This window comes from Atractosteus spatula, chromosome 3, assembly GCF_055471065.1.
Source record: "Atractosteus spatula isolate fAtrSpa1 chromosome 3, fAtrSpa1.hap1, whole genome shotgun sequence".
Taxonomy (NCBI): domain Eukaryota; kingdom Metazoa; phylum Chordata; class Actinopteri; order Semionotiformes; family Lepisosteidae; genus Atractosteus; species Atractosteus spatula.
The window spans coordinates 4,033,652-4,059,297 of NC_142708.1; the positions used below are offsets into that span (position 1 = coordinate 4,033,652).

Sequence of the window (25,646 nt, forward strand, 5' to 3'; positions counted from 1 at the left end):
GTGTTAGCTGTCCAGACACCAGAGTCTTCCCAGCTCATCAGAGACAAAAATGTTGCATTTTTTAAATCATGTCCCCTTGCCCCCTTTCCAAAGTCTAAACAATAGAGGAATGCTAATACCTTAAGGATATTGGCTACAAATATAGCAAGTAAAGTGTCATATAGATATTTTGAATCATAAACATTTTACGACATAAAAGGAAATGTTTGGCTAACATGTTCCAGCATCATCATTATGGTAACTGCTTCCATCAAAAATGGAACAGCACAGACCAGCTCAAGTGACTGCAGGTCATCGTACAGATGTTCTTGAAGCAACAAGCAATTAGATCTTTACTGCTGCTACCTGTGCTTTTGTAATCTGGTACTTTAATAAAACTTAAGTGGAGCAGTTTGACCAGCATCTGTTTCACTGCACCAATGCCTCCTGCAGAGTTAGATGAGAGCCAGAGAAAACGAGGGCAACTATTTTCAAAGAGACTTGAGTGAGCCCATTTAAAGAGAGCACTATGAGATTCCTCAACACCTCCGTGAGATCTTCAAGTTACTGTGCCAGAGCAATGATCTCTGGCAGATCGAGAACATGACATCTTCGGGAAACTTTGTTGCTTAATGGGTTAATTAACATTTGCTCTTTAATCACTTCCATTCATAAAAGTTTGATTAACAGCCATTCCAGAAGTCTATCTTTGCTTTTATAAGGAAATGTAAGATAACCATAATTTGAAAAAAAGCTTGGTTTTATCTATAAAAAAGAATTACCTGGATTGGATTTTAACCACAGGTTTTAAAAGGCAGAGCTGCCCTACTGATACGCAGGATTATTTGTCTGTACGAAATGCTGATAGTACCTGTTTCAAGCCCAAACTCCAAGTAATTCTCCGTCACAATCAGAATCGCCATGGCTTTGACAAAAAAGAAGAACGCGAATGTGATGCAGACTGAGCGCTCCCCACCTTCTTCTACCCTGAAGTAATGAGCAGTCAATGAGAAGAGGACCTTTCTGGGAAACGGAAATGTTAAGGACATCAGGCACAATCCGTCAGAACAACATTCTTCTAAGAGAGAACAGGAACGTTCACAGAAACCGATACAAGATGCAAGGCTTCGGCTAACTCAAAAGCATGCATTAAGTAGTAAAATATGGGCTCTTTCAGACTAATTATCAAGAAAAACTTTTTTATACTCCTGTTTGTTCTTGAAACATACATACAAAATATCAGACATCTCCAAAATATAATGGATTAAATGCCAGCTGGGGCTCCTCCGTAACCCACATTTAAAGCCAATAATACTAAAAACATTGGAGAATGAACATCAAAGGCTTTGTTTTTTTGGGAAAACAGATCACAATCCTACTTGCATATATAAAGCAGAGAAAGCCCATTTTTTAATACAAATTCTACACCATTTTCTTTTTTAATGACAAATGTGGTGACATCCAAGCATTTCTATGTACAGAGTATTTCTAGATATCTGCTGAAGCAGAACACACATTGTGACCATTCGAAGAACCAAACTTCAAAAAACACCCCCATTGCCATTACACAGAAGAGACACTTTGGCCATTTTTATAAGATTCAGAAAACCATTTACATTAATTTTGACCCATGGATCCAAGTACCATCAGAAAAATGAAAATGCATTCTAATAAACCTTCCACTTTTCGAACTGTTCTATGTTTTGGAATTGCAATACAAACAGCAGTGCTTAAAAATACAAACCCAAAGTCAATTTGTCAAAACTGGTTTTTCTTTGTCAAAACGTGTTCTCTGACCCTAAAACTGAAAATCACATTCTCTTCCCTGTTCAACGTGCATACAGCTGCTTAAGACTCGTCCACAAAATGATTACTTCCATTTTGAGTTCAACATTTCAGATACTGACAGTTTTTTTCTGTGCTGTTCAGAGCACATGCTCAAGGGCGAATTTCAGTTTTTGTTTCCTTATACAGTACAGATCTCCCCTGTCACACACATGGAGACATTTCCACCTAAGGGTAAGAGCAAATCAACCCTATAGCACTGTCATGGCTAAATCAGCCACTACAAAGCTACAATTTTTGGAGATTAAAAAAAAAATACATTTGGAAGTGGCATTTCAAATTTCTGTTTTTAACTTAAAACTCTCGCTGCTTTAACACAGAAGGATCTGGCTGGGTTTACTCTTTCATATTTAGATAACTGCCACTAGTGCTGCTCTGTGCTTAGCTGCTGCTGGGTCCTAATGTTCTTCAAATCAATCAGTGTACCCTTGGAGAACGATAATTTCCTTCACATGCACCAACGCCCGCCTGAAATAATTTGACAAACTGAACATAAGAAGGACTAACGTACCTACCACAGAGTTTGGAAAATGCAATTTAATTTCACTACAAAATCCGAGTTCCTTAAATCAGCAAATGGTTTTCTTGAAACCATTAATTAAACATTTGTTTTTCGTTTTGAGATTAAGTTATCATTTTTTATAGTGGGCTGGACAGCTCCATTGGCAGAACACAGTAATGCAAGGGTATGGGGTTCAATACCCATCAGCTCCACCATGCCAGCCTGCCCTGCCAGTGTGAAAAGACCTTCGTCACACAAAGCACTGACTCCTTGTAGAAGGCAGTAGTTGAAACAAGTAACCTGAACTCTGTAGCTGTTAGAGAGACAAACTCAATTCAAAATCTTTAATGAGGAATAGTTCAATTACGTAACAGAGCTACACTGGAGAATTGAAAGAGTCTGTGTGCAAAGGTAGATCTGAGAACGAAATGCATTGCCGTTACGTTACTGAGGCTGTGACAGGGCAGTGTAGGGCGGAGCGGTGGCTCTGTGGCTAAGGATCTGCACCTGTGGCTGGAAGGTTGCCGGTTCAAATCCCGCAGCCTGCAGAGGAATCCTACTCTGGAGGGCCCCTGAGCAAGGCCCTTAACCCCAACTGCTTGTAAATGGCTGACCATGTGCTCTGAGCCCAAGCTTCTCTCCCTGTCTGTGTCTCATGGAGTTGGGGTTTGCGAAAAGACAAGTTCCTAATATAAGAAATTGTATATGGCCAATAAAGTGATCTTATCTTATTTAAGGCAATCATCAAAAATATTTTGTACAACTGGGCATTCACTATAGCATTTAACTTTTCAACATAAGTTCTGAACTTAATGGAGTTTTTTACCTCAGCAACAAGTGCAGTCTAAGAAGTAATATAGTAGTTTAGGATCTGAACTTCATTGGAAAGACGGACAATCGGGATGAAGACATGAGAGAAAAAAAATAGTAGCACGTTCTTTTATTTACTTTAAAACGTGTTGTACGTCCTAAAACAGAAACTGGCGGCTGGATGTCACACGCTCCTCACGGTGAAGATCTGCTGTACGTGACGAGCAGTCCAGTGCAAGAAGTGTGATACCGAAAAGAAAGCCAAGTGAAAACCCGGCGACACCAAGAGCTTCAGGGGAAATGGAACGACGCCAGAGGGCGCGGATCCTGAAAGCACGGAGCATTCGTGTGGACGACGTGTGAAATACAGCAAAACATGGAAGCTGCAAGTCCTTGAACAGCTACGGTACCGATTTTAAAAAAAAGTAGGTACGTAATCTTTTGCACAGACTGAAGCCCAATGTGATTAGCAACAGCAGTGCAGTTTCTGAACCGCAGGTCCACAAGGCAGGATGTAAAAGACCGTCCACGCTTTTCATTGTGGCTGTCATCGATCCGATGACTTATCAGTGTCTGCTGATAAACCACGCAGACAAGGAGCGAGTACTGTACTTTCATCTGACATATCTCATGAGATGAATGCTGTTAAGTCAAAGCTGTCGATGAGCAACATGCTGGTTTACTAGTATGGAAGGTTTTATGTTAGCATTATATACTTTATAAAGCTCATCCATAAGAAAACAATACATTGTTTGAGATGCAGGTTAAAAGCTTGTACGTACTGCATTGTGCACGTACACTTCTGTGACTTAACATTGATTTCAATTATCTATTTTTGGCACACTTTCAGTGTTTTTGGGGCTTTAAAAATTTGGACGGGTTTGGTAGTTAGCAACATTCTTGTACCACTGCCCTTCCCACCTGTTCATCATAAATTAATCAGCTATTAAGAGCACTTTAGTCAGAGTTACAGCAGCAAGTTCTTAATGAGCAAGTTAATAATAATAATAATAATAATAATAATAATAATAATAATAATAATAAAAAATAATTGCTTACACTTAGATAGCGCTTTTCTGGACACTACACTCAAAGCGCTTTACAGGTAATGGGGATCCCCTCCACCACTACCTCCTGGACTAATGTGCAGCCCCACCTGGATGAAGCGACGGCAGCCATAGTCCGCCAGAAAGCTCACCACACATCAGCTATCAGTGAAGAGGAGAGCAGAGTAATGAAGCCAATTCATAGATGGGGATTATTAGGAGGCCATGATTGGTAAGGGCCAATGGGTAATTTGGCCAGGACGCCGGGGTTACACCCCTACTCTTTTCGAGTAAGAGAGATGAGATTGAATGAAGTTCCAGGGGCAGAAGTTGATGGAAATATACTTACTGTTTTTGTTTTAAACCAAGGACAGAGTTAAGAAAAAAGTCTTAACAAACAAGCAGAACAATTCTACACATCAGTGATCAAGGGTGCAGCCCTTAATTGTTTTGGGGCAGAAACAGAGGTGCTCCCGAAACAAGAATACCAGAGATCTAGAACAAGTGCCATAACCACCATCCTCCCAGGAATGAAAACTTTGCCCTTTTGGTAATGTTTGGTTTGGTTCTTTACTGTACCAAGTCAGTCTAACATGAAGAATCACCCACCCCCTTCAAATCTCCAAGTTACTACTTTGTTTCAAAATATCGCACCACATAAGCCTTTTTTAATCCTGTCTGTTACGTACATATATGTTTCAAAATAAAAAAAAAATCTGTCACACCTCACACAAGACACTACTTTTCTTAAGCAAAATGATAGCTTGCTGTTAAAGAATGTAATCCTAAAACAGTCTTGTGTGCATAAAGCGAAGGAGAGGTCTTTAAAGTCTCTTGTGCATTTTATTTGATCCCATTGGTTTCCAGGATGGATCTTCGCAATGCAAACTAAAATCCACGTTTTTGCGCAAAGAGATTTTGAGCTGCAAAACACTCCTGGAGACAACTAAATTTTACAAGGGTCTATAAACATGTTTACTGCACAGACACACTGCCCTCATCATTTCCATTACAAGTAAAGAGGATAGGGCTCATTAAAGGGCCTTTTACCACTCCGCTGTGTCAACAAGAACATTTAGTAGCATGTTATCCCCTGGATAGATCATACAGGCACTGAACACAGTGCAGGACTGCTTCAGCTCCCTGGGGATAAGATGTGTACTGTGGGTGAAAGAGCATTTCGCTCTTCTGCCCCTAGCCCCTGGAAAACCTTGCCACTTTCTATCACAATCTCAGACCCTGTGACTGCTGAATTTGCTATTGCAAATCAACCCTCAGGCTACCTGTTACAGTCTGTTCAAAAATTTGTGAAGTACACGAGCAAAAAAAAAAAGTTATTTTTACTAACATGATCAAAAAAAAAATCGCTGAAAGGTTTTCGTCTTCAAATGCAGGAAATTAGGGAAGCGAAGTAGTGTTTCCATCTCCTGTCAAAATCATTGCTTTAATGAAATGAATGCACCCTGCATGCCAACAGGAAATCGGTCAGCTGCATTTTCAATTTATGCTACAGTATCTAGTACTGTATACAAATGCTTGTAAAGTAGCTTAGGCAGACAAACTACAATGTCACTCAACACACTTTGGCAATGAAGCAGAACCACTGAGACACTACTCTGGACCCGGCATTCTATTCATAAAATGAGCAACTATCAACTGATTAGACATCAGACCTATCCGTAGTAAGAAAAGCTTCTTTCAGTTTGTAGGACGCGAAGTTCACTACACTATTCCCACTTCCGTCTACCGCATCTCATCAGAAGGAACCCGAGTCACAAAAAGACAACCACAACAAATAAATATTCCATACATATACTCTGGGCTTACTGACTTTATAAATTGCGATTCTGTTTGCCTTGTACACTAATTGCTGAGCAGCAGGGCTGTTTATTAGGTTCTGAGGCAAAGTAGCTGACCACCCAGAGTAGAATGGGATCCAAAAATACATTCCAGAAGCAGGCTCTTAGGCTTATTTCACATATATAAATATAGGAGACCAGATACACTTATCAGAAGCTGGGGGGAAGTTTTTCTCGCAGAGAGGCAGATGAAGCTGAAATTGAGTAGGCTGCTCATAGTACATGCAGCTATATCATCACCTCTCGAGCTTTTCAAGGAAATCAGCTTGGTGTGCCAGAAAAATTGGGTCTTCAATTTTCTGCAGCAAGCAATACAACGGTACTGAACACCTCCACAGCAGTGAACTTTTAACAAGTGAGATTTAACCTTCAGACTGTGGCAGGACTGATTCTTATGATTTGGTGACTAGTTAGTGGGGGAAAAAAAAACATTAGTTACAATTTTCTAGCACTACATTTCTAGTTGAGGGCTAAATTTTCCTATCACCACAAGGTACAGGATAAATTCAGTACGCCACATGCAATCTCTTCCTACTAAGGTTGCAAATCCCAGCAGACAAAAAAAAAACAACTTTCAGACATAACATGCACTTTGCCTACAGCTGCAGTACAACAAGATTTTTCTTCCTACTTTCTGCTCTTGCCGCCATGTGAAGTCAAGAAGAAGCATTAACCTGCAATCATCAAAACACAGGAATCGAGGCAAACACAGAGTTGTAGCGTACTTCAAATTCTTCGAGTATAACTTTTATAGACAAAAGGTCCAATACATTTCAAATCATAGTAAACACATCACAGGAGGCTGGACACCGACCTGTGGTATTGTAATGGAGCTCTACGATTTTCCTCAGCACACCTCATCCTTGGCCATACGTTACGCTTACAGATTAACTTTGCTAGCTGCGTAGCAGGATTCTTCAACACTGGTTTAGAGGTGTTCTAATTTTTGTCCCCCATTCAGTTTGGCATGAACAGCACCCTCTTCACACTTAAATTCAATGTCCCTTGTCTTGACATGAGCAATTGGTTTTTACTCGCATTTTGTTAAGGGCCTGTCTACTCTGTGGACAATGCCAGGCAACCCAGCTCCAGGGAGACACGGATCAAGGACTCCGAATCACCAGCAGTATACCATCGGAACTGCAGTGTTTTGGGAATAGAGTCTCCCACCTCCACTACTTCTCCTTTTTAGCTTTTGGTGGCACTGGCCATGCTGGAAACTGAGGCTCTTCAGGATCTGTGATGATGGTGTCCTGAGCTTGGATGACCGTTGCCAGGCTTGGAGTAGAATCAATCTGTTGATGTGATCTCTATCATGGTGTGGGGTTGTTGGAATGGGCTTCTGTATTTTACTTTCTTTGACAACCTGCTTCTCTCGGCTACTTACTTCATGTTGCAAAATCTGGGGCACATACCTTCCCACATGTGAGACTTTTCATGGTCTTTGCGTTCAACATTATTTTCAACGTTATTTTTGGTTGATGAGAAACAGCATAGCTTTTTTAAATGTACAAACGCAACTATAGTTTTATACTGTATGAAAAAATAGTAAATACTAGATACATGGCAAATGTCTTCTTATCCCTAAATGGATTACATTGATTCCTGAAGGACTTGTAGCTTCGACGCATTCTCTAATACACTGCTTATGGGTTTATGTCAAGAAAACCATGGAATGACCAAAAGGCAAAAGTCTGAATTAAGTGGTCATGTTTTCCTGATTTCACTCTGTAAAGTGAACTTCAGAGGGAACGTCCTTTTTAGATGAGGATTTTTAGTTTTACAAACACCTTTCAACATGCTGCAGAGGCAAGGTAAAAAGAGTATTTTCGGTAAAGTTATTTTCTACTTCTAAGCCTGACACTGTACAAATGCTAGCTGCCAGATCTGAGGAGGCACTATATTATTTTAACATCAGAAGCAGAAACTCATGCAGTTGCACCAACCTGAAAATCAAGCTGCCCGATGCGAAAGGAAATTATATTCATTACAGATTTCAAGCAGCCTGTTTAACTTTACTGAGCAGTTAAAAGCACGTCTGAAAACTCTGACTGCTTAGTACCATTTTTGGCTTTTTCATTCACTCCTTTTTTAATACCTAATGATAATCTAAGGAAAGAACCTATACAACTATAGAGAGCGGAGAATCTTATTTGAGCTATACCACTCTTTGTCCTTATTTTGAAGTAGGTAGTGTTTTTTTCCTCTTTTACTTTTCACTTGGGTTGTAAAAAGCAACTTACTAAAAGCCTGAAAGACAATCCATCAATGAAATAATTGTCAGAAGTGATGGAGCACGAAAAGGATTACAAACCCAGCAGGACGTTTATTACTCTTTTTTAGCTGAGACCACAGAGTGTGCTCCATTTAATTTAATGACAAAATTACTAGATATTAAACTGGAATTCCTAATTTATTTATTCCTCACAATAATGGGAGCTAAATTCATGCACCTTTTAGAAGAAATGCTGTATGAAAAGTTATCCTAAGTGCATCCCATTAAATTTCGCTTTAAAAAACACAGTGAAAGACTGCTGAGCAAATTAGCGCAGGATACAAACGCTATTTAAGCACAAAATCAATTTGAGGGAACGGAAAATCCAGGGTTTGTTGATATTGTTTTTGAAAACCCATGTTGAAAACAGCTTGGATATGGTTTTCAAAATGAAGTGTGTTTTAAAGAAACTGTTACTTGCAAACAGAGTTATATCGTTAACAGAAAGATTAAAAACAGTGCATACAATAAAAGCCTTGACACTTGCATAAAGGATACATCACAAAGGCTAGGACAAGCAGGCACCAGATCACACTGATGTTCATCTCACTGGAGGGCTTCATCAAGCTGTAGTAGAACTCCGTAATGAGATACACTATCGTGGCCGCAACTGTGAAGTCCACCAGCCACTGGTACTCAGGGAAGTAATGCAAAGCTGAAACGCAAAGAGGAAAGTTTTGAAATTGATGTCAGTTCCTTCACGGTATTGGAATTCAGACCAACAATCGCGACCAAATTTGAGGTTTTCAACAAGTAACTCTGTGCAGTGCTGTTATGTAATCAACCTTTAAATCTAATTGCTGTGGTGGAGACAATCTATGAGCATTTACAGCTTTAGTAAAAATGCATCCATTAAATAGCAGCAAGACGGAACGAAGAACAATAAGTCACTTATCAACAATCTTCGGTAACAAACACTCTGCTTTAAGCCAGAGTGATTTTGGAGAAAAACGGATTTATTTAAAACTAAACTACAGAAGGTAGTAGTCACTGAGGGTCTGAAGTGGGTCACGGTTAAAAATCTGTTTTGAGCAATGAGCTTTTCTATCCCTTCTGTAAAACATGAAGGGTTAAAAACATTGGAAAAAGACTATTGTGGTTTTGATTTAGGTTGAATATCTACAACAGAGGTCGGCGACCTTTCAGAAGGGGAGTGCCAAGAGTAGAGTTAGATGATTTCAAGATGGCGCCGTTCCACACGACATACCACGTGTAGCTCTCTCTGCTTGTTCTTGTGGATCTGTGTGCCACCAATGATAGCCCTACTTACATTTTGATTAATAAAAATTAATATTATAATACCTAACATGAATAAATTAGTATGCACAGATTACCACCCAGGGTCATCCTTGCCCTTGCTGGGTTCTCCAATCTCAGGCTTGTAGCAGAGTTTGAATCTGCCTGCGTCAGGGCAGATCCAGCAACCAAAAAAGTCACTGTTTGTACCACTGTAGTCTTCACATTACCAAGCTCACAATTTGAAATCTTGGCACAAAGATTTTTCTGGTGAATAATAAAATGAAAATTTACAGTGGGGTGACCAATGACCCGCAATGATCTTTACGAAAACCTTCCGTTTTTTAACCAAAGCATGGGCACCATCAGTCGTCACAGAAAATATTTTCTTGATGTAATTTCCTCTTTCAAAATGATTAATCAACATCTTAGTTGTGTCTTATTCTATGGTCGTGCCACGCATGGGCTTTAGGCAGCACAGCTCTTTTCCAATTCCATCCGAGTCACAGTATCTCAAGAATGGCCAACGACGGCACACTCAAAAGTACAAACAGCTTGGTCATAAATCCATATTCATCTTTCCCAAAGGGCTGAAATGAGTGAACCCCTAAACTTTGCTCTCTCAGCAAGTGACGTTTTGTCTAAAACGTTTGACTTTATAGTTCAGTGTGAAAAATGTTATTAACGGCATGGACTGTGAGCTTTCCTGTGAAAACAATAGGAAAGCCCCACTAAAAACAATGCAGTAAATAAACCAAGTGAACTGTTTTTTTTCTAAGACAAAGAGAGACAAAGAACTTTCATTGTCTAGCATGCTGTAGAGAATTACAGAACAGTAAAGTGCAGTTTTTAATTTCTTTGTGGCTTTTTAGATTTTTATTGTACGTGTCGTTATAAACCCCTTTAGGTGCCAATAATGGCACACATTACCGACCCTTCACCTACATCAATACGTTTCAGCATCAACATTTCCAAGACTGCAACATGCACTATACCATAAAATTACTTCCCAGCTAACCACAGAAATGTCGATGTAGGATGAGACTCTTGCTGCTTATTTCTGGATTGTTAAAATTTAAGATACAGAATGTGAAAAGATAAAATACAACCAGCATCTGGAGAGAAGTAAAAGGATATCTAAGTAGTGTTTCAAAGGGTAGCCTAGGTTAAAGACACTTTTTTAAAAAATCTTTAAATGAAAATAACTGTTTACTGCATGTGTGGCTACAAAGACAATGTTCCCATGAGACACACAACAGGTCTTAGGACAGGATTCCTAGATTTGCTAAAGTTCATACCCCCTTACAAATGTCTCAGTATGCTGCAAGATTTCAATAATCTCTTACCTAGTGTGTCCACTTCAGCGATTGACTTCGTCTCCAACTGTAGATCAATGTCTTTAGGAACAGTCATTGGCTTATTTTCTATATGCCCATTGTACTTCCTGAACCAGACAAAAAAAAAGCACTGTAAAAGATTTGCGTTTTTCTGCTTGTTCTTCTTTTTTAGGCTTGTTCTCTCTGTCACTGCTTTGTCATCTCAGCAACACTGGACTGAGCCTCTTAGCCTGGTCCTTAAAGGGTTTGTTGTCAACCGACTTACCTAAATAATTAAAGGATTATTTTGAGATGAGAAGCACTTACAAAACACTTGAAATTTTACTTCTGTAGTTGTATTCTGTCTGCTGAAAAAAAAAGATTTAACATAAAAGGAGGCAATTAAACCTCTGACTAGTTAATTGGCTGCTTAAAACTGGTGTGCTTATAATAAAAGTTTGAAAACTGAATTTTTGTTCAAAGATCTAGAAACATCCCTATTCTTCACATACTTGCAGCTTTAATTCAGAGGTTAATCAGTAGCAAATGCCTTATGCATGCTTTGCAAGAACAAGGAGGCTGTGATGAAAAACCACTGCATCTACTACTCTCAAGGAGACATGGGGACAAATTTATCACAGCACAGGGAACTAGATGGGCCAAATGGCCTTCGCTCATTTGTAACCACTGTTAAACAGGATTCTGAAGAAAAGGATATAAATAAGCAGGTCCTCTGCTTATCCTTCTGGCTCTTGCACATGCTCATTGTCCACATGAATAATGGCTGACATGAGGGACGAAATGACCCGTGGCTCTGACTTGAAGGTGCGTCAGAGGTGTGCGTGCAGGTACGAGGCAGTGCGCGGGCCCGGTCCATTAACAACCGGCATTTCCAAACGTGTGCAGATGGGAAAAAAAAAAGAGACGATGGGAGATCCCCAATCGAAAAGGGGAAACAGACTTCCCCTCCTCTGCCGCCAACCCTGAAAAAATGTTTAGAAAAATACAGAGCTGCAAAAATATGACTAGGGTTTGTTTAATCTGCCCTTTACCTTTAGCACGATACCCAAATTCACATGCACTGTGTGGCTGAGAACAGCAATCCCAGTCTGTAGCACAAGCCCACCATTCCTAGTACAAAATCTGCCGGGGAGTCAACAGCAAATAAGTTAATTTGTGTATTTTTATTAGTGTCGGTTGAGGAAATCTCCCTGACACTGAACAAGACCCTGTCTTTAAAAAATATTGTACCTTCTATCCAATAGATCAAGACTGACTGAATGGGTTTTCTCACCGACTATGCCAGTGGCCGCCTGTCCAAAGAAAGCAGTGGGTTTTTTTGTTGGAATAGCACAACAATACTCATGTGTGACGCAACAATAAAAGCATCATAACGGCCATGGCCTGGCCACCTTCAGAATCTGAAGGCTTTTATTTATTTACATGCAGCTGACACGCGAGAGCTAAATGATCATTATCGTGTATAACAATAAAATGAAAAAGGAAAAAAAGATAAATAAAAACTCATAGAGGACCTGGCTTCTGAATTGGATTTGCTCTAAAGGGTAAAAGTGTCACTTTAGAGCAGACATATGCTGCAATAAGTATTAAAGCATATTTCCTTTGGCAATTGTAATAACCTGCCAGAAAACGCCATGAAATCAATTTAGTTTCACATATGAGTGTAATACGAGCTCATTAGTGCCACCCCTAGAACTGCAAAATCAGTAGGAGGAAAGGCCCCAACTGCTGAAGTCCAAAGCTACACCACAGGGGCACGTATTACTTAGCATGAAATAAAGCATTAAACACTTGTGCTCAACTGTTTTTAGGATCGTTAAATATTTAAAATGGCTCTATTTATCTTGCATGTATCAGGCATACATGAACAAGAAGAAAGCACGCGCAACACTGACATTTTGAGGCTGGCTGGACTATATTTCCTTCTCGGAGTAAAAACTATCCGGCTTGAAAAACACTGGGCTTCACCTTGTAATGATGTCCAAGCAAGGCAAGGAACAGGCTTGCCCTGTGATGACAGCGTGTGGCAGCCCACACAGATGACACTGCCGTTTCTCTTTTTGTTTCTAAGCATACATTTTCTTTTTTTTACACCCGCTTAAGCTCCAAAAGTTAAGCTTCTTCATTTCTCTCGGGCCTCAGAGTTAAGATACAAAGCACGCTTAAAAAAAAAAAAAAGAAGCAACAGATTTTCTCTGGGGGAAAAAAAAAAGTCATTCAAAGTGGCTAATAAATGTTGCGAATGTCTGGATCAGCGGGCAAGTGGAGAAAAAGTATCATCAGGAGTTGAGGATCATGCCAGTCTCATGCTAAGCCTGTGGTGCCCACAGCTGAGAGCCAGCTGTCTTTGGAACTTTCAAACCTTTATCCAGCCCTCTGTGCTGTTTGCTCACCCCATGGGCACTGGTGAGCAGGGCCTCTCATTAGAAAGCCTCTGTATGACACTCCACACTAAGGAGCCGGGAACACTTTTAAAAAAGAATCTAAATCTTTTTAAACAGGGCTGCAATTACAAGGGAAATATACACGGGTAACCTTGTGATTATTTAAAACTGGATGAATATTAAAAGAATCAAGAAACTAAATGTCATATACTCAGTTCTCGATTTACATGAACTGCTCTTTTGTGGTTTCTTTAACCCTATTCTGATTGAAAGAAATGTGAAAGAAGGCTGCAGAAGTGTATGCTATAGCTGACTGACCCAAGCTGTGCAGAGCTCAGTGCTTACATCATAATTCTGAGACTCCAAAGCAGTCTTGGTTCTTTTATTAAACGAATGGGAAGTTAGTGAGAAGTTCAGAAGTGTGTTTGTATTTTTTGTGGTATTGTTTTATGCTACTGTTATACACATCCTTTGCATCTTGACTGAATAGCAGTTGTAAGCTGCTTTGGATGAAAGTGTCTGCTAAATGAATTAATATAATAGACACTGATATATTCTAATGCTTAGCTGAGTGTTAATCACCTAACCCTCCATGAATCCCCAGCAAATTACAGGTGCATTAAAGGGTAATGTTAGAAATCAAAAGAATCTGTCTTAGACTCCGCATTACAGTAACTTTACAGGTTGCTGTTAGTAAATAGTTAGAGACAATGTGTCTGTTTAGTATAATTCACAAACTTCCATTAAAACATTTTAATGTGTTTGTGGTGGACTGTCCAGAATTAAATTTTCCTATAGTTAAATAATAAACCATGATGAATTAGAACTATGTAGCATTATCAGGCTCAAAATAATTAAGGTATATACTGTATAAATCTAAAACAGAACTGTAATTAATGAGAGTACGAGCTCACCCATGCCCATCTTTCATTTCAGCAATGGCAGTGGCAATGTGGCACCGGAATCTTAGCGCTTTTTATATGAAAGCATTGGGTGGCACAGTAGCATACTGGCTAGCGTGGCTGCCTTAAAGCACCGGAGCCCTGGGTTAAATTCCTGGGATGCTAGTTGTCTGAAGTCTGTATGTGCTCCCCACATTTGTGTTGGAGCCCCCCGTGTGTGCCTCCAGTGACAGACTGGAGTCCCATCCAGGGTGTATCCTGCCTTGTGCCCACTCCTTGCTGGGACAGGCTCCAGCTGCCCCGCCACCCTGTACTGGATAAAATGATTTAGAAAATGGATGGACGGATGAATGGATGGATATGAAAGATTCATCATTTAGAGCTCACACAAGATGTGTCGGAAGGCAAGTGAATATACTAAAAACAATAATGTCATCGCAATGACGTGCCACACAGAAGAAGATAGGGACACCCTTCTGTACAGCATAATGAAAGAAAACGTATCTACACTTGCACAACTTACCGGTCTTTCTTGTTTTTTCCTTTGTGCTGTTTTCCTGCAAGGCTTCGAAGCTCATCTTCTGTAGGATGTTGATACCACCTCAGACTACACAACAGGAAACATGATATGCATATGCAACGCACAATATTTAAAAGAACAGAACGCTACAATATTTTTAAAAGGTCTTTATGAAGAGCTTTACAAAGAGCAGAGGTGCTTTCTATGCTTGATTTAGAATATTTTCAACTTGTTTGACAAATTAACCAACGAAATGCAGAAAACAGTTTTTTTCTAGTATACTGGCTATATGTGTCACTGCAATGCTCCATTCCATGCCAGGCTTTAAAGGTACACAGACACTCTGTTCTCAAATTGACAAAAACTTCATCTATCCTGGAAAACTTTCACAACTATAGAACTAGGTTCTACTTGACGCACTGCAATAGAGAACATTTTGCAGTAAATTGACAAAAAAGTACCCATCACATACAAATTAGTCACATAAGATATTTGTAGTATCAGAAGATACAGTGAGCAAAATGTTGGCGATACTCAAAAAGGACGTGGAGGAAGAGTCTATGAAGTAAACACCTCTTGAACTGTGCTAGAAGAGCCGGTTCTTGGAATTTCTTAAAACTGCTTTATTCTAAACACAGGTTTAACAGCCTCAGCCAGCACCACCATATAAAATAAATGGAAAAAACAGAAAATAGCTAAGGCTTCGCCATGGAATACTGATGCATTATAAGAAATGCAATGCAACATATTAAGCAGAAATGTTATTGCTCTTGTAGAGAATAGTTAGTTTAGTTTCTTAAATCTTGTTGTGCCACTTTAAATACAGATTCATTACTCAGCTTGCTTCTTTAAACTAAGATGTTGTTACTGCACTAGGATGCTGCGTTTTGCTTTGGAGTTATGTAAATGTTTAGATCCTCCTCATTTTAGAAATTCTGGCAAATTTCTGTTGCTGAAGTGTTACAAGTTATATTAACAAATGTCAAAATGGCAAGGCTGCACATGCTGTGTAAAATATCTGCAGGTCTTTTCTTTACTCAATCTTCTTGATAGTGCACAAACACAGCACACTGCATCAGCATACTTACAATACTTTCCAGATTAGTTCATACCCCCAGTGAAACAAGAAAAAAAATCATATAACACAAACATTATATTGCTTATTTGATTAATAAAAATAAAAGCAGAATATACAGAACAGCTAGTTTCGTCTATACAAAACTGTTATGTTAAATTTACCCAGTAACCTATTTAAATTGAGGAAAGTATTAAAATACAGTCACTCTGCCACTGAAGTCAAGCTTGTTTACATCAGGAAGCAGGTTAAGGCTGTTGAACTAGTCAATATACATGGATTCATCTCATGTCCAGTATTGATCAAAGGATTGGATCCAGTATGTACAGAAAGTCTGGGACAAAGAACAATAATGTACACTGTTTTTCACATTAACACCCAGATACACTTTTTACAAAGTACCGTAATTATAGGTAAAACTGGTTTACAGAAAGTGACAACAGTGATGAGGACTAGTGTCTTATTAGTGTGACAGCAGCTCAATAGATCCTCCTTTTAACAAGCTGTATAATGGGGGAGAGCATGTTGTAAACAAGTTACTTCTTAGGTACTTCCACATTAAATAATATCCTCTCCCAAACCAAATTTATTTTCTCTTCTGATTTCTGTAAGTGCAATACCTCCCAAAATGTAAGAAGAAATTAGGAACAGACCAAACGCATATCTTAACATGATCTGTGTGGCAGCAGAGACGCTGGCCAGGTGTACATCTTTCTCAATAGGAGAAGCACAAACCAGAAACCTATGGACACACTGTAGCTGTTCAGAAATACAGGCACGAGCGCGGTAATCGAGGGATAGGAGTGAATGAGATTCACCAGTAAGGTACTGTGCCCATTCTCGTTGTGCGTAAGGGCTCTAGTCCTTTACAATAGTTGAAGTAAATGCTGAGGCAAAACAATTACTATTCTAGCACTCCAAGCCATACAATGTTTCTACTAAAAGAGGAGATGTTTGGCGGCAGTCTGATTTACACAATTTGGTAATCAATGTCTACTGTACACTAAAAAGAACAGCAGAAAGCCGTTGAAGGAAACAAAGGTATTAACTAAGCCGGCAATAGTGAGACTTGGTAATAGTAGCTCTTCTTGTGATGTAATGATATTATAGTGCATATGCAGGGGCAGGGGCAGGGCTCTGTGCTCTGTGGCTCTGTGGCTAAGGATCTGTGCCTGTGGCTGGAAGGTTGCCGGTTCGTATCCCGCAGCCGGCAGAGGAATCCTACTCCGTTGGGCCCCTGAGCAAGGCCCTTAACCCCAACTGCTCCAGGTGTGCCGTATAAATGGCTGACCCTGCGCTCTGACCCCAAGCTTCTCTCCCTGTCTGTGTGTCTCACAGAGAGCAAGCTGAGGTATGTGAAAAGACAAATTCCTAATACAAGAAATTGTATATGGCCAATAAAGTGATCTTATCACTTATCTTATATTAAAAAAACAGCAGAAACCTGTTGAAGGATACAAAGGTATTAAGCCGGCGACAGTGAGAAGCCTGCCTACTGGTGCCCAAGGGCTTGATACACTAAACAGATTCCAGATCATTCTCCTTCCCCCCCCCCCAAACTTCAGTGTCTTCAGTGTCTAAGCTCTGAACGAAGAGCTAACTGGACTCTTGTTGTGAAGGTAACACAGAGTCTACATTTCAATAGTATTAAGCTATAAAACAAAAAACAAAATCTATTTATTTTTTGGAAACGCTTATATAGCGGATACACACCTGTATATAAATGTGCACAAGGTACATATGCTGCACTCGCTAATCAAAGAAACACTAACTACAAGTTTCAAATCCTGCATTCAGCAATGGTACGATTTTGGCCAAGTATTTGCTTCTATTGGACTTACCTTCCACTGCAAAGAAGCCATCGGGCGAAGGAATAGTGAGGTATTATTTTCTGAATGACGCTGGCCATTACCATGGTAACCACCAGCTGCACGCCAATTATGCCCTAGTAGAAGGAGTCAAGAAAATAGTTAGTAATGTCTGAGACATCTGTTATAATGTAACATATGGTAATAGCCCATGATTTTATGGTGACATGCTGAAAGAGTTTTAAAAAATAGGAAACATTTGAATTTTTTTCCCTTAAGGTACACATATGTGAGGTAAATGAACTCAAAGTCAAACATGACCTCGATATTCAAACATGAACCTGCAGCACAAAGGTAGCAAATAAGTCAATTGTTGTACCTGTCCAAACTTCAGAAAATCAGAAATATGAAAGATCTATGGAACAGGAAAAAGCAAATTCGTCTTGCAAAATACACCAGCACCATTCAGAGCAAGAACACAAAATTGCACAGTAACATATTTCTGCATCTCTAGATCTTGGCCAGCCATAATGGGCCAGACGTTCGATGTTGTGCACAGATGTGGAGCCATAGAAATTAGACTGATTCCACATGACCAAAAACTTTCATTTGCATCCCTTTTGAATTGTCACACACAAATCAACAACATCGGTTGTCACCAGCCTCCTGGGAGTGGTCATGTGACCATTTGCTGCATCACTTCCTGTTACCATATTAACTCAGTTTCATCCTTGTTTATATCCAGGCTCCATTCTCCCACCTCATTGTCTTGTGAAGCTGCCTGACATGGTGTTGAGCACAAGGTGCTGTTTCCAGCACCGGGGCTGTTTCTCCAAGCTCACCTTGTGTCATCACACTGCCAGTCAGCAAGTAAAGTATCAGTGTCTAAGCTGCACTGGGTAAGAACACACAAACAGCTACCTTTCAAGCAGAGCTATTCTGTGCAGACAGAAGATACTAAAGAGGGAAGATTCTCTCACACAAGGTAGTTGCTGCACTGTGTGGCCTACTAATGTAAGAGACCAAGGCAGAACTCCAAGAAAAGAGCTGCCATTCATGTGATTCATATGACCAATAATACCAAGTTACAAACTAGAAACTTAACTTATAATAGTCACCAGCAGCTCTATCATACTGCAACTCACCACTGACAGCCCACTAAAGCTCAGCAAGTGTGAGCCTGCTCAGTACCTGGCTGGGAGACTCCTGGGAAAAACTAAGGTTGCTGCTGGAAGAGGCGTTATTGGGACCAGTAGGGAGCGCTCACCCTGCGGTCTGTGTGGGTCCTAATGCCACAGGATAGAGTCGGAGACATTATACTGTAAAAAGGCACTTTGGATGAGACTTAAAGCTGATAGCTAATGTGAGTGTACCGACTCTGGCTGTCGTTGCGTCTCCCAGGTGGGGGCTACACGCTGGTGGTGTTTCGAAGAGGAGTGTCCGGAAAAGTGTATAAGTATAAGCGTTATTATTTAATAGCAAACTTTAAAAATGCTAAAGCAGCAGCCGTCCTCTCTTGACTTGCACATGTGATACCTATACACACTAATACATACTGGGAAGTACACGACATATCAATAGATCGGCATATGAGATTTAACTTCAGCACTTTAAGACCAAATACCCATCAATAATTGTCTTTACAGCGTATATGGTAGAGAGAGCAAGTAAAGAGGATCTTCCGACTGTCTACAGCATAAGAAAGGAAAGGCTACAAGCAAGAGCAGGCCAGTTCCCTGCCGAGCTCTATGAGTCCTTTAGTCTTGGATCTGGGGCTCACAGTTCAGGAGAACGAGCAAGACGGGCAGATTGGACTGTAGCTTTCACAGAAAAACATTTCCACCAATTTAAAGAACATTTAGAATTGGCAAGCCTACACCTCTCCGTTTCTATGAAGTGGAAACATTCAGATCATCTGAAATGGCAGAAACTGACTGCATTACGAATCCTGAGCTACACAGAAATACTCTTCAGCTCATATTCATATTTTTTAGATGTATGCGGATCAGCCTAAGTGGGGGCGATATACAGCAGATATTTACTATTACACCCATTCCCGTATTACTTCTGAAACAACAGATCGTTCTTTTTTAGAACACCTCTCAATAGCAGCACACGTAGACTGGAAAGGTAAGTGAATAACCATGGGTTCCATGACCTCAATATTCAACCATTTAACATTTTATTAAGACAGTAATTACATTTACTGTGAGTTTTATGCGCTTTTACACTTTTATGCAAGATGTTATCAGGCACAAAAAATCCAAATGGGTTCATCTCTACCTTAACCTTCTCTCTCTGTTCCAGTACATGTGTGATATCAATAATGGATAGAAGAAATCCTTGTGACAGGAGTCAACTTCAGGAACAAACATCTGAACAAGTAACTGTGTATTCCATGCTGAAAAGAAAAGATGTAACGTTTCAGCTGTACAGTCATCTTCAGGTGTGTGGCTGAAGAAGGCTCCACAGCTGAAACATGGTGTCTCCTTCTCTTTTTAGCATGCAATAAACCTTTACTTGTTCCTTTGCAGTCTACACATGCTGACGCAGCTCCCTACTTGAACTTCTTCCAGTGTACAGTTGTTTGTTTGCTGTTTGAGTAACAGTTTTATCCAAACAACCTATATTTGCAACCATTTACACAGTTGAGAATTTTAATGAAATAAAAAGAGAGAGCTGTACCTTGTATGCTCTACCTATGATTAAAACAACTCACAAACTTCCAGTGAACAGACCAATGTGCTAACCTCTGCTTCACAGAAAATCCTGAAAGGTTTATTAGGATGAAGAAAATCTATATATTACAATCAGGTTGATGGTTTATCTCACACAGGGTAGGCAATTAAGGTTAATAGCTAAACACATCTTCTAATCTTCTAGTGGTATGCAAAAACACCAAAGAGTTGAAGGCAGTGAATCATAATATGCAAGTATATATGTATTATATACTTTTTTGTTTTTTGCTGTATCTAAAACAGCTCCATGAAATAATCAGCTGAAGTCAGAAGTATTAAAAATGTACCCTTTATATAGACATTTCCATTTACAGCAAAATATTTGTATTTTGGATAATGTAGTCTTTATTTGTATTCAAAATGCAAACAAACATTTTAGTTCATGGATCATTGATCTCTTATTTTTTTTCTAACAAGGACTTCAAGTTACTCACAAGCTGAATCCAAATTATAAAACCAAACAAAAAATGTTTTACATTCTTCAAAGATTTCTTATAAGGTTTAATACACAAAATATATTAAGTACAGTTTATACATGGGTCTCTGAGACTAGGGTAGAGGCAGACTAGGGAAAAGATAGCATATGTCAAAAAAAGCAATTACAGCATGAACATGTACTGTAGGATACAGTACAATTATGGCTCTAAAACCTACCAAAATGTTCTGCTCTTAGTAAGCAAATATACACAACACTAAGATTTATGCCAGCCCCATAAAATAAATGAGTCTTCTCCAGACAGACATTTTAGGAGAAATAGTATTCCAGAAAAAAAAGGCTACCTTTCAGGAGAAACTTTTGAATACTACACAAATCATGAAAGATGGGTAATAAAACTCTGAATCAACAAAAATTTTAGATTTTCTGTTTACTGAGAATTTACACATTCAGTCTTTCTACACACCAAGAGTATTTAAAAATAACGAATCACCTTATAAGCAAGGATTTGCTACAGTAGGTCCTCTTTTAACCATAGTCTGCCACAAACACACAACTGTCATATTGTTGATGAACATTACAGGCATCAAAGTGTATTCTCTTTAAAGCCTTCCCACAAAAAGAGGAGGCTGAAATAAAGGAAAAACAATAGCATACAGCACATACAGTATGCTTAGGAAGACTATTTTGTTTTTGATTATTGTACATAAGTCAGTTATGTATTTTTGAAAAGGATTAATAAATCACTATTTCCAAACCAATTTTAAGAGTCACAAGACTATATACACCACTGCCTAAGCTGAGAAAGGAAACTAATTTGATATAAGGGTGCATGAAATCCAAGCTAATTAGATCATAGAGCAATATGTAGGCGAGCAATTACTTTAAACCCCATAAACATTTTACAGTGCTAGGATTCCAATGAGGCAGGAATTAGGCTTTTTTTTTTACAATTGTCCAGTCTTGCAAAGCCATACAGCACAATCACTGGTATTATATTTAGACAAAGGCTCAAAGACACACCTATACTTCTAAAACCAATATCATTTGGTCTGTTTGAACACTCCTCATGAGCAGAAAATAGCAGTGTCCAAAGCTAATATAGAAATATGATCTACAACTGCAATAACAAAAGAGTCCATCTGTTTTATTGGCACCTCCAGAGCAGTCGAACACTTATGGGAACTGTTGTCAGATGATAAACCTTGTAAGTGTCATTCTTGCTAGCTTGTAATTCCCTCAAAACAGTGTGTTACTCAGTGAAAGCAACAGAATAAATCAGTGAATGAAGATTCTAAGTTATGTGCTGTTGCAGCAACGCTACATACAAATAGAAATTAATCCTTTAAATTAACATCCTTTACTTTGTGTGTTTTCACTCAGCATATACTTAAACACACATTTAAATTTACAGGAAAATCAATATTTACATTAATCTTTTTTTTAAAAAAACACAGGGCCTTTCAACAAATAAGATCAGGATCCAAAAAAAGAGATACTTGTGCAAGCCCTGAATATGAAGAGAGGCACAATAGCATCTACTTCATTATAAGACCACATGATCTGACCACCTGTTAAACATGGATCAGTTTAAAGATGGAACTTATGTAAACATAATCAAACACTGGAGAAAGAATCCTAGTTTGAACAATGGGCAAAACAGTGACCCAAACTAATGTCAAGACGCCCTGTCATGTCACAGAAACAGATGTGGATCTGGTGCCTTCAATAATTGCAAGACTGATTTTGAAGATAAACATAAACCCAGACATCTAAGCATGGATGAGAAAGTCTATTCTAAAGAGGGCTCATCATGGGCGGCAGACCTATGAAAACTGCAGACATTGTCAGGAAACTCAAAACTCCCCTCTGCACCATGCACGACATTGTTCATGGGGAATTGGAGAAGCACAGAGACACTCATGGGAGAAACTGAAGCAACTCATGGTTGCCTGAACAGATTTGGAGACCGTGGAACAGTGATGATTAAGATGTTATCACTTCCATGGCTATACACGGATTGTGTCAGTAGGTCCGTTTAACTATTCCTGCTGGAATTCTGCGCACAGTTTTGAACATGGCTCCAGCCTGGAATAGACATGGTTTACAACTAAAATTGAGAATAAATGGCAACAATTAAGAAAGGAAAGAATTTATTGATAGTTTACAATTAAATGACAACAAAATACATTAAACAAATTCTAATTGTGCTTGAGAATGTGCATTCTCACTATTTATACAAGTGAAGGATTTACTGTATGGTACACAAATAAACACAGAATAGCCATTTAAACAACTGACAGGCTTAACTATACTTTTGCATCAAAGGAGTGGCTTTTTTTATTAAAAAGGAATAATGAAAACAGACCTGTAAGGAAAAATGTTCAATAAGCAGGAATATACATGCTAATGCATTTTGGAAATGCTGCATTTGCTCTCCAGGCTGAGGCAATTAAAGAAAACCATTGGTCTCACTCGCTTGTTATTACTGTTCACTCCCTACTGATTCAACATTCAACGTCAAAACCAGGTGAGTCACCTTCTGGAGCTAGGCTGCAAAAAAAAAAAAAGAGTGTTCAAAATTCCATCAGGAGCAAGTCTAAATTACCATAAGAGCCCTTGTTACCTTATTTACTGAAACACCCCCGTATTCTTCCATTAACCATAACAGCAGCACATACTCAGGGCACTCTTTCTGTCAAACTGAGGCCCACCTGGATGCGATCTGCTTTTCACTTTCAGTAATCATCTAGGGACAAGCGTGGGGTTAACGAAAGGAAACTGGGAAGCAAACCACATCAATTTCCGAACCTGTGGCTCACCTTTCTACGTTAAGTGCCTATCCTAGGTGTTCTGGATGAGCTCAGATTTGCTCTAGCACGCTAAGAGAGGTGCTCCCAGTTGTCACATTAATGTTTCCTTTAATGGCGTTAGGCACGCTGCACATTTTTGACAGCAGCAGCAAACTGAGTGGTGGTGATGAAATAGTCGCCTTTGGACTTCTAACAATAAATCAGTGTTTTCTGTTTGTAGGCTTGTGTTTGTTGGTTGCAGTCTCTTAAACAGTCTCAAGTTAAACACTGACTTTCCTTATTTCCTTCCATCTGATGGGGAATAATTATACAGACTGCATAATCACTACACTGGGCCTCCATACCTAGATCCACGACAGCCTGTTTTTGCACCTTCCTTCTTTAGTCCCTCTGATGCTCCCCCCTTTAAAAAGAACAGCTCAACTGCGTGGCCGTCTTGAACCAGCCCATGCTCTGAAAGCTTCGAGCACTATTCAGATTCAGACAGGAAGGCATACTCAACACAAGAGACACAAAGCTCAAGCCTCAACATGGAAGGGAATTAGTTTGACTGGAAAAGTCAGTCTCCAGATGTAAATACAATTGAGAAGAAGAAGAAGAAGCAAAACAGTGAAGCTAGAAGACCCCACCAAGAAACTGATAATGTGAATGGGTCCCAGTACTAACGGCTACTTGAAATCACTGCCCTGAACACAAAGTTTGCTTTTGTTCAAACATGATCAAATGGAATTACTCAAAAATAAAGTGGATATTATACTGCACTTATCACTCATTGACTTTTCTTTCAGAGGGCATGGGAATTACTGTTCCTTTCTGGGAAGGTAGTAAGTTTGCAGCAAGCCGACGATCCACATGTTTTACCATGAATCCCCTGGCCTCCTGGGGGCTGTTTCAGAACTGGAGTTCCAAGGACAAGATGGCAAACTAAGTACAGCTTATCAGAGTCCTGGAAAATAGACTAGGAACTCCACTGATACATCTGCCCTGCTGATAAAGACCCTGGGAGGTAGATGGGAAAATGTCCAGTATTACAGTAAATCACACCCTTCTGCACTGGAGAAACCAGGACACAAAGTGCCGCAGTTCATATCTTACAGCAACACTCAACCAAAAAGTAAATGAAATAAAATAGTGAAAGGTATAGGCAAGGATGACAAAAATATGTGTTACTTCAAGGAGACCGTAACACAGTAAAGCCAATGTAGCTGGAAACATAAATGAGAAAAACACAGATGCATTTCTAATTGATTCAGATACTGATCATTCCTTCACTGGGCACTGGAGACCGTACACCTCACATTAGAAATAAATAATGTCTTTTATAGACACTGCTGCACTGCTGTTTTGCATTGTTCTATTATTTTTCCTTCATTGTGTAGAAACAACCATGTGTTGTCCTCTACTGTTCATGTAGCTATTTTGCTTTAAACTAACAGTTTATCCAAATATGCATCATGTAAAACCAAAACTAGCTTTTTAACTTGAAGGAACTATAAAGATACTCATAGCATACTTCCGTTGTAACTCCTAACTGTGGTTGTACTTACACTTGTGTGGTGCAGTATGGAGCAGTGGTTCAGGCTCTGACCTCCTAAGCACAGAATGATGGGCTCAGTTTCCAGCTGGAGGCACTGCTGTCCTGGCACAGGTACAGAAGAATGGGTACTACAGTCTATATGTGAAAACTCATACTGGAGAAAAGCGGCATTCACAAACTGTTTTGCACATCAGAATAAGAGGAACAATTCTCAGTTCATTTTGGATTCATTACAAAATCTGGAGACTTCAGAAAATCTAGAAGAGCCACAATTTTCACAATACAATTTTCACCCATGTGGTGATAAAGACAACATCACCAAAGGAATGAAACCCATTTAGATTTAGAAGAGATTGGTGGTCTGCAGGTACTATATTAGAGCCGGGATTCCAGCGCTGATGTGCCTACCCCTCGGAATATTCTGCTAAAAGGGCAAGAAACCTTCCACTGGCTAACACTTCCAAAGGAGGCTCCTGAAGCATCATTTTCTGTCGCAAACTCAAAGTTAATATTAATGCTCATGAATAATATTAGGTGTTCTTGT

General features: G+C 39.4%; 1 protein-coding gene across 1 annotated transcript in view; it reads right to left on the bottom strand.

Moving 5' to 3' along the window:
• The window catches only part of tmem161b (transmembrane protein 161B), a 46,149-nt gene that overhangs the window by 10,957 nt on the left and 9,546 nt on the right, over positions 1 to 25,646 (bottom strand). Inside the window, exons 2-6 of the mRNA XM_088911838.1 lie at positions 17,612 to 17,715; positions 14,699 to 14,782; positions 10,899 to 10,996; positions 8,815 to 8,971; positions 851 to 1,002 (exon numbers count right to left, since the gene is read on the bottom strand). Of these exons, the coding sequence (XP_088767964.1) occupies positions 851 to 1,002; positions 8,815 to 8,971; positions 10,899 to 10,996; positions 14,699 to 14,782; positions 17,612 to 17,715 (595 nt within the window). The remainder of the gene's footprint in view (positions 1 to 850; positions 1,003 to 8,814; positions 8,972 to 10,898; positions 10,997 to 14,698; positions 14,783 to 17,611; positions 17,716 to 25,646) is intronic.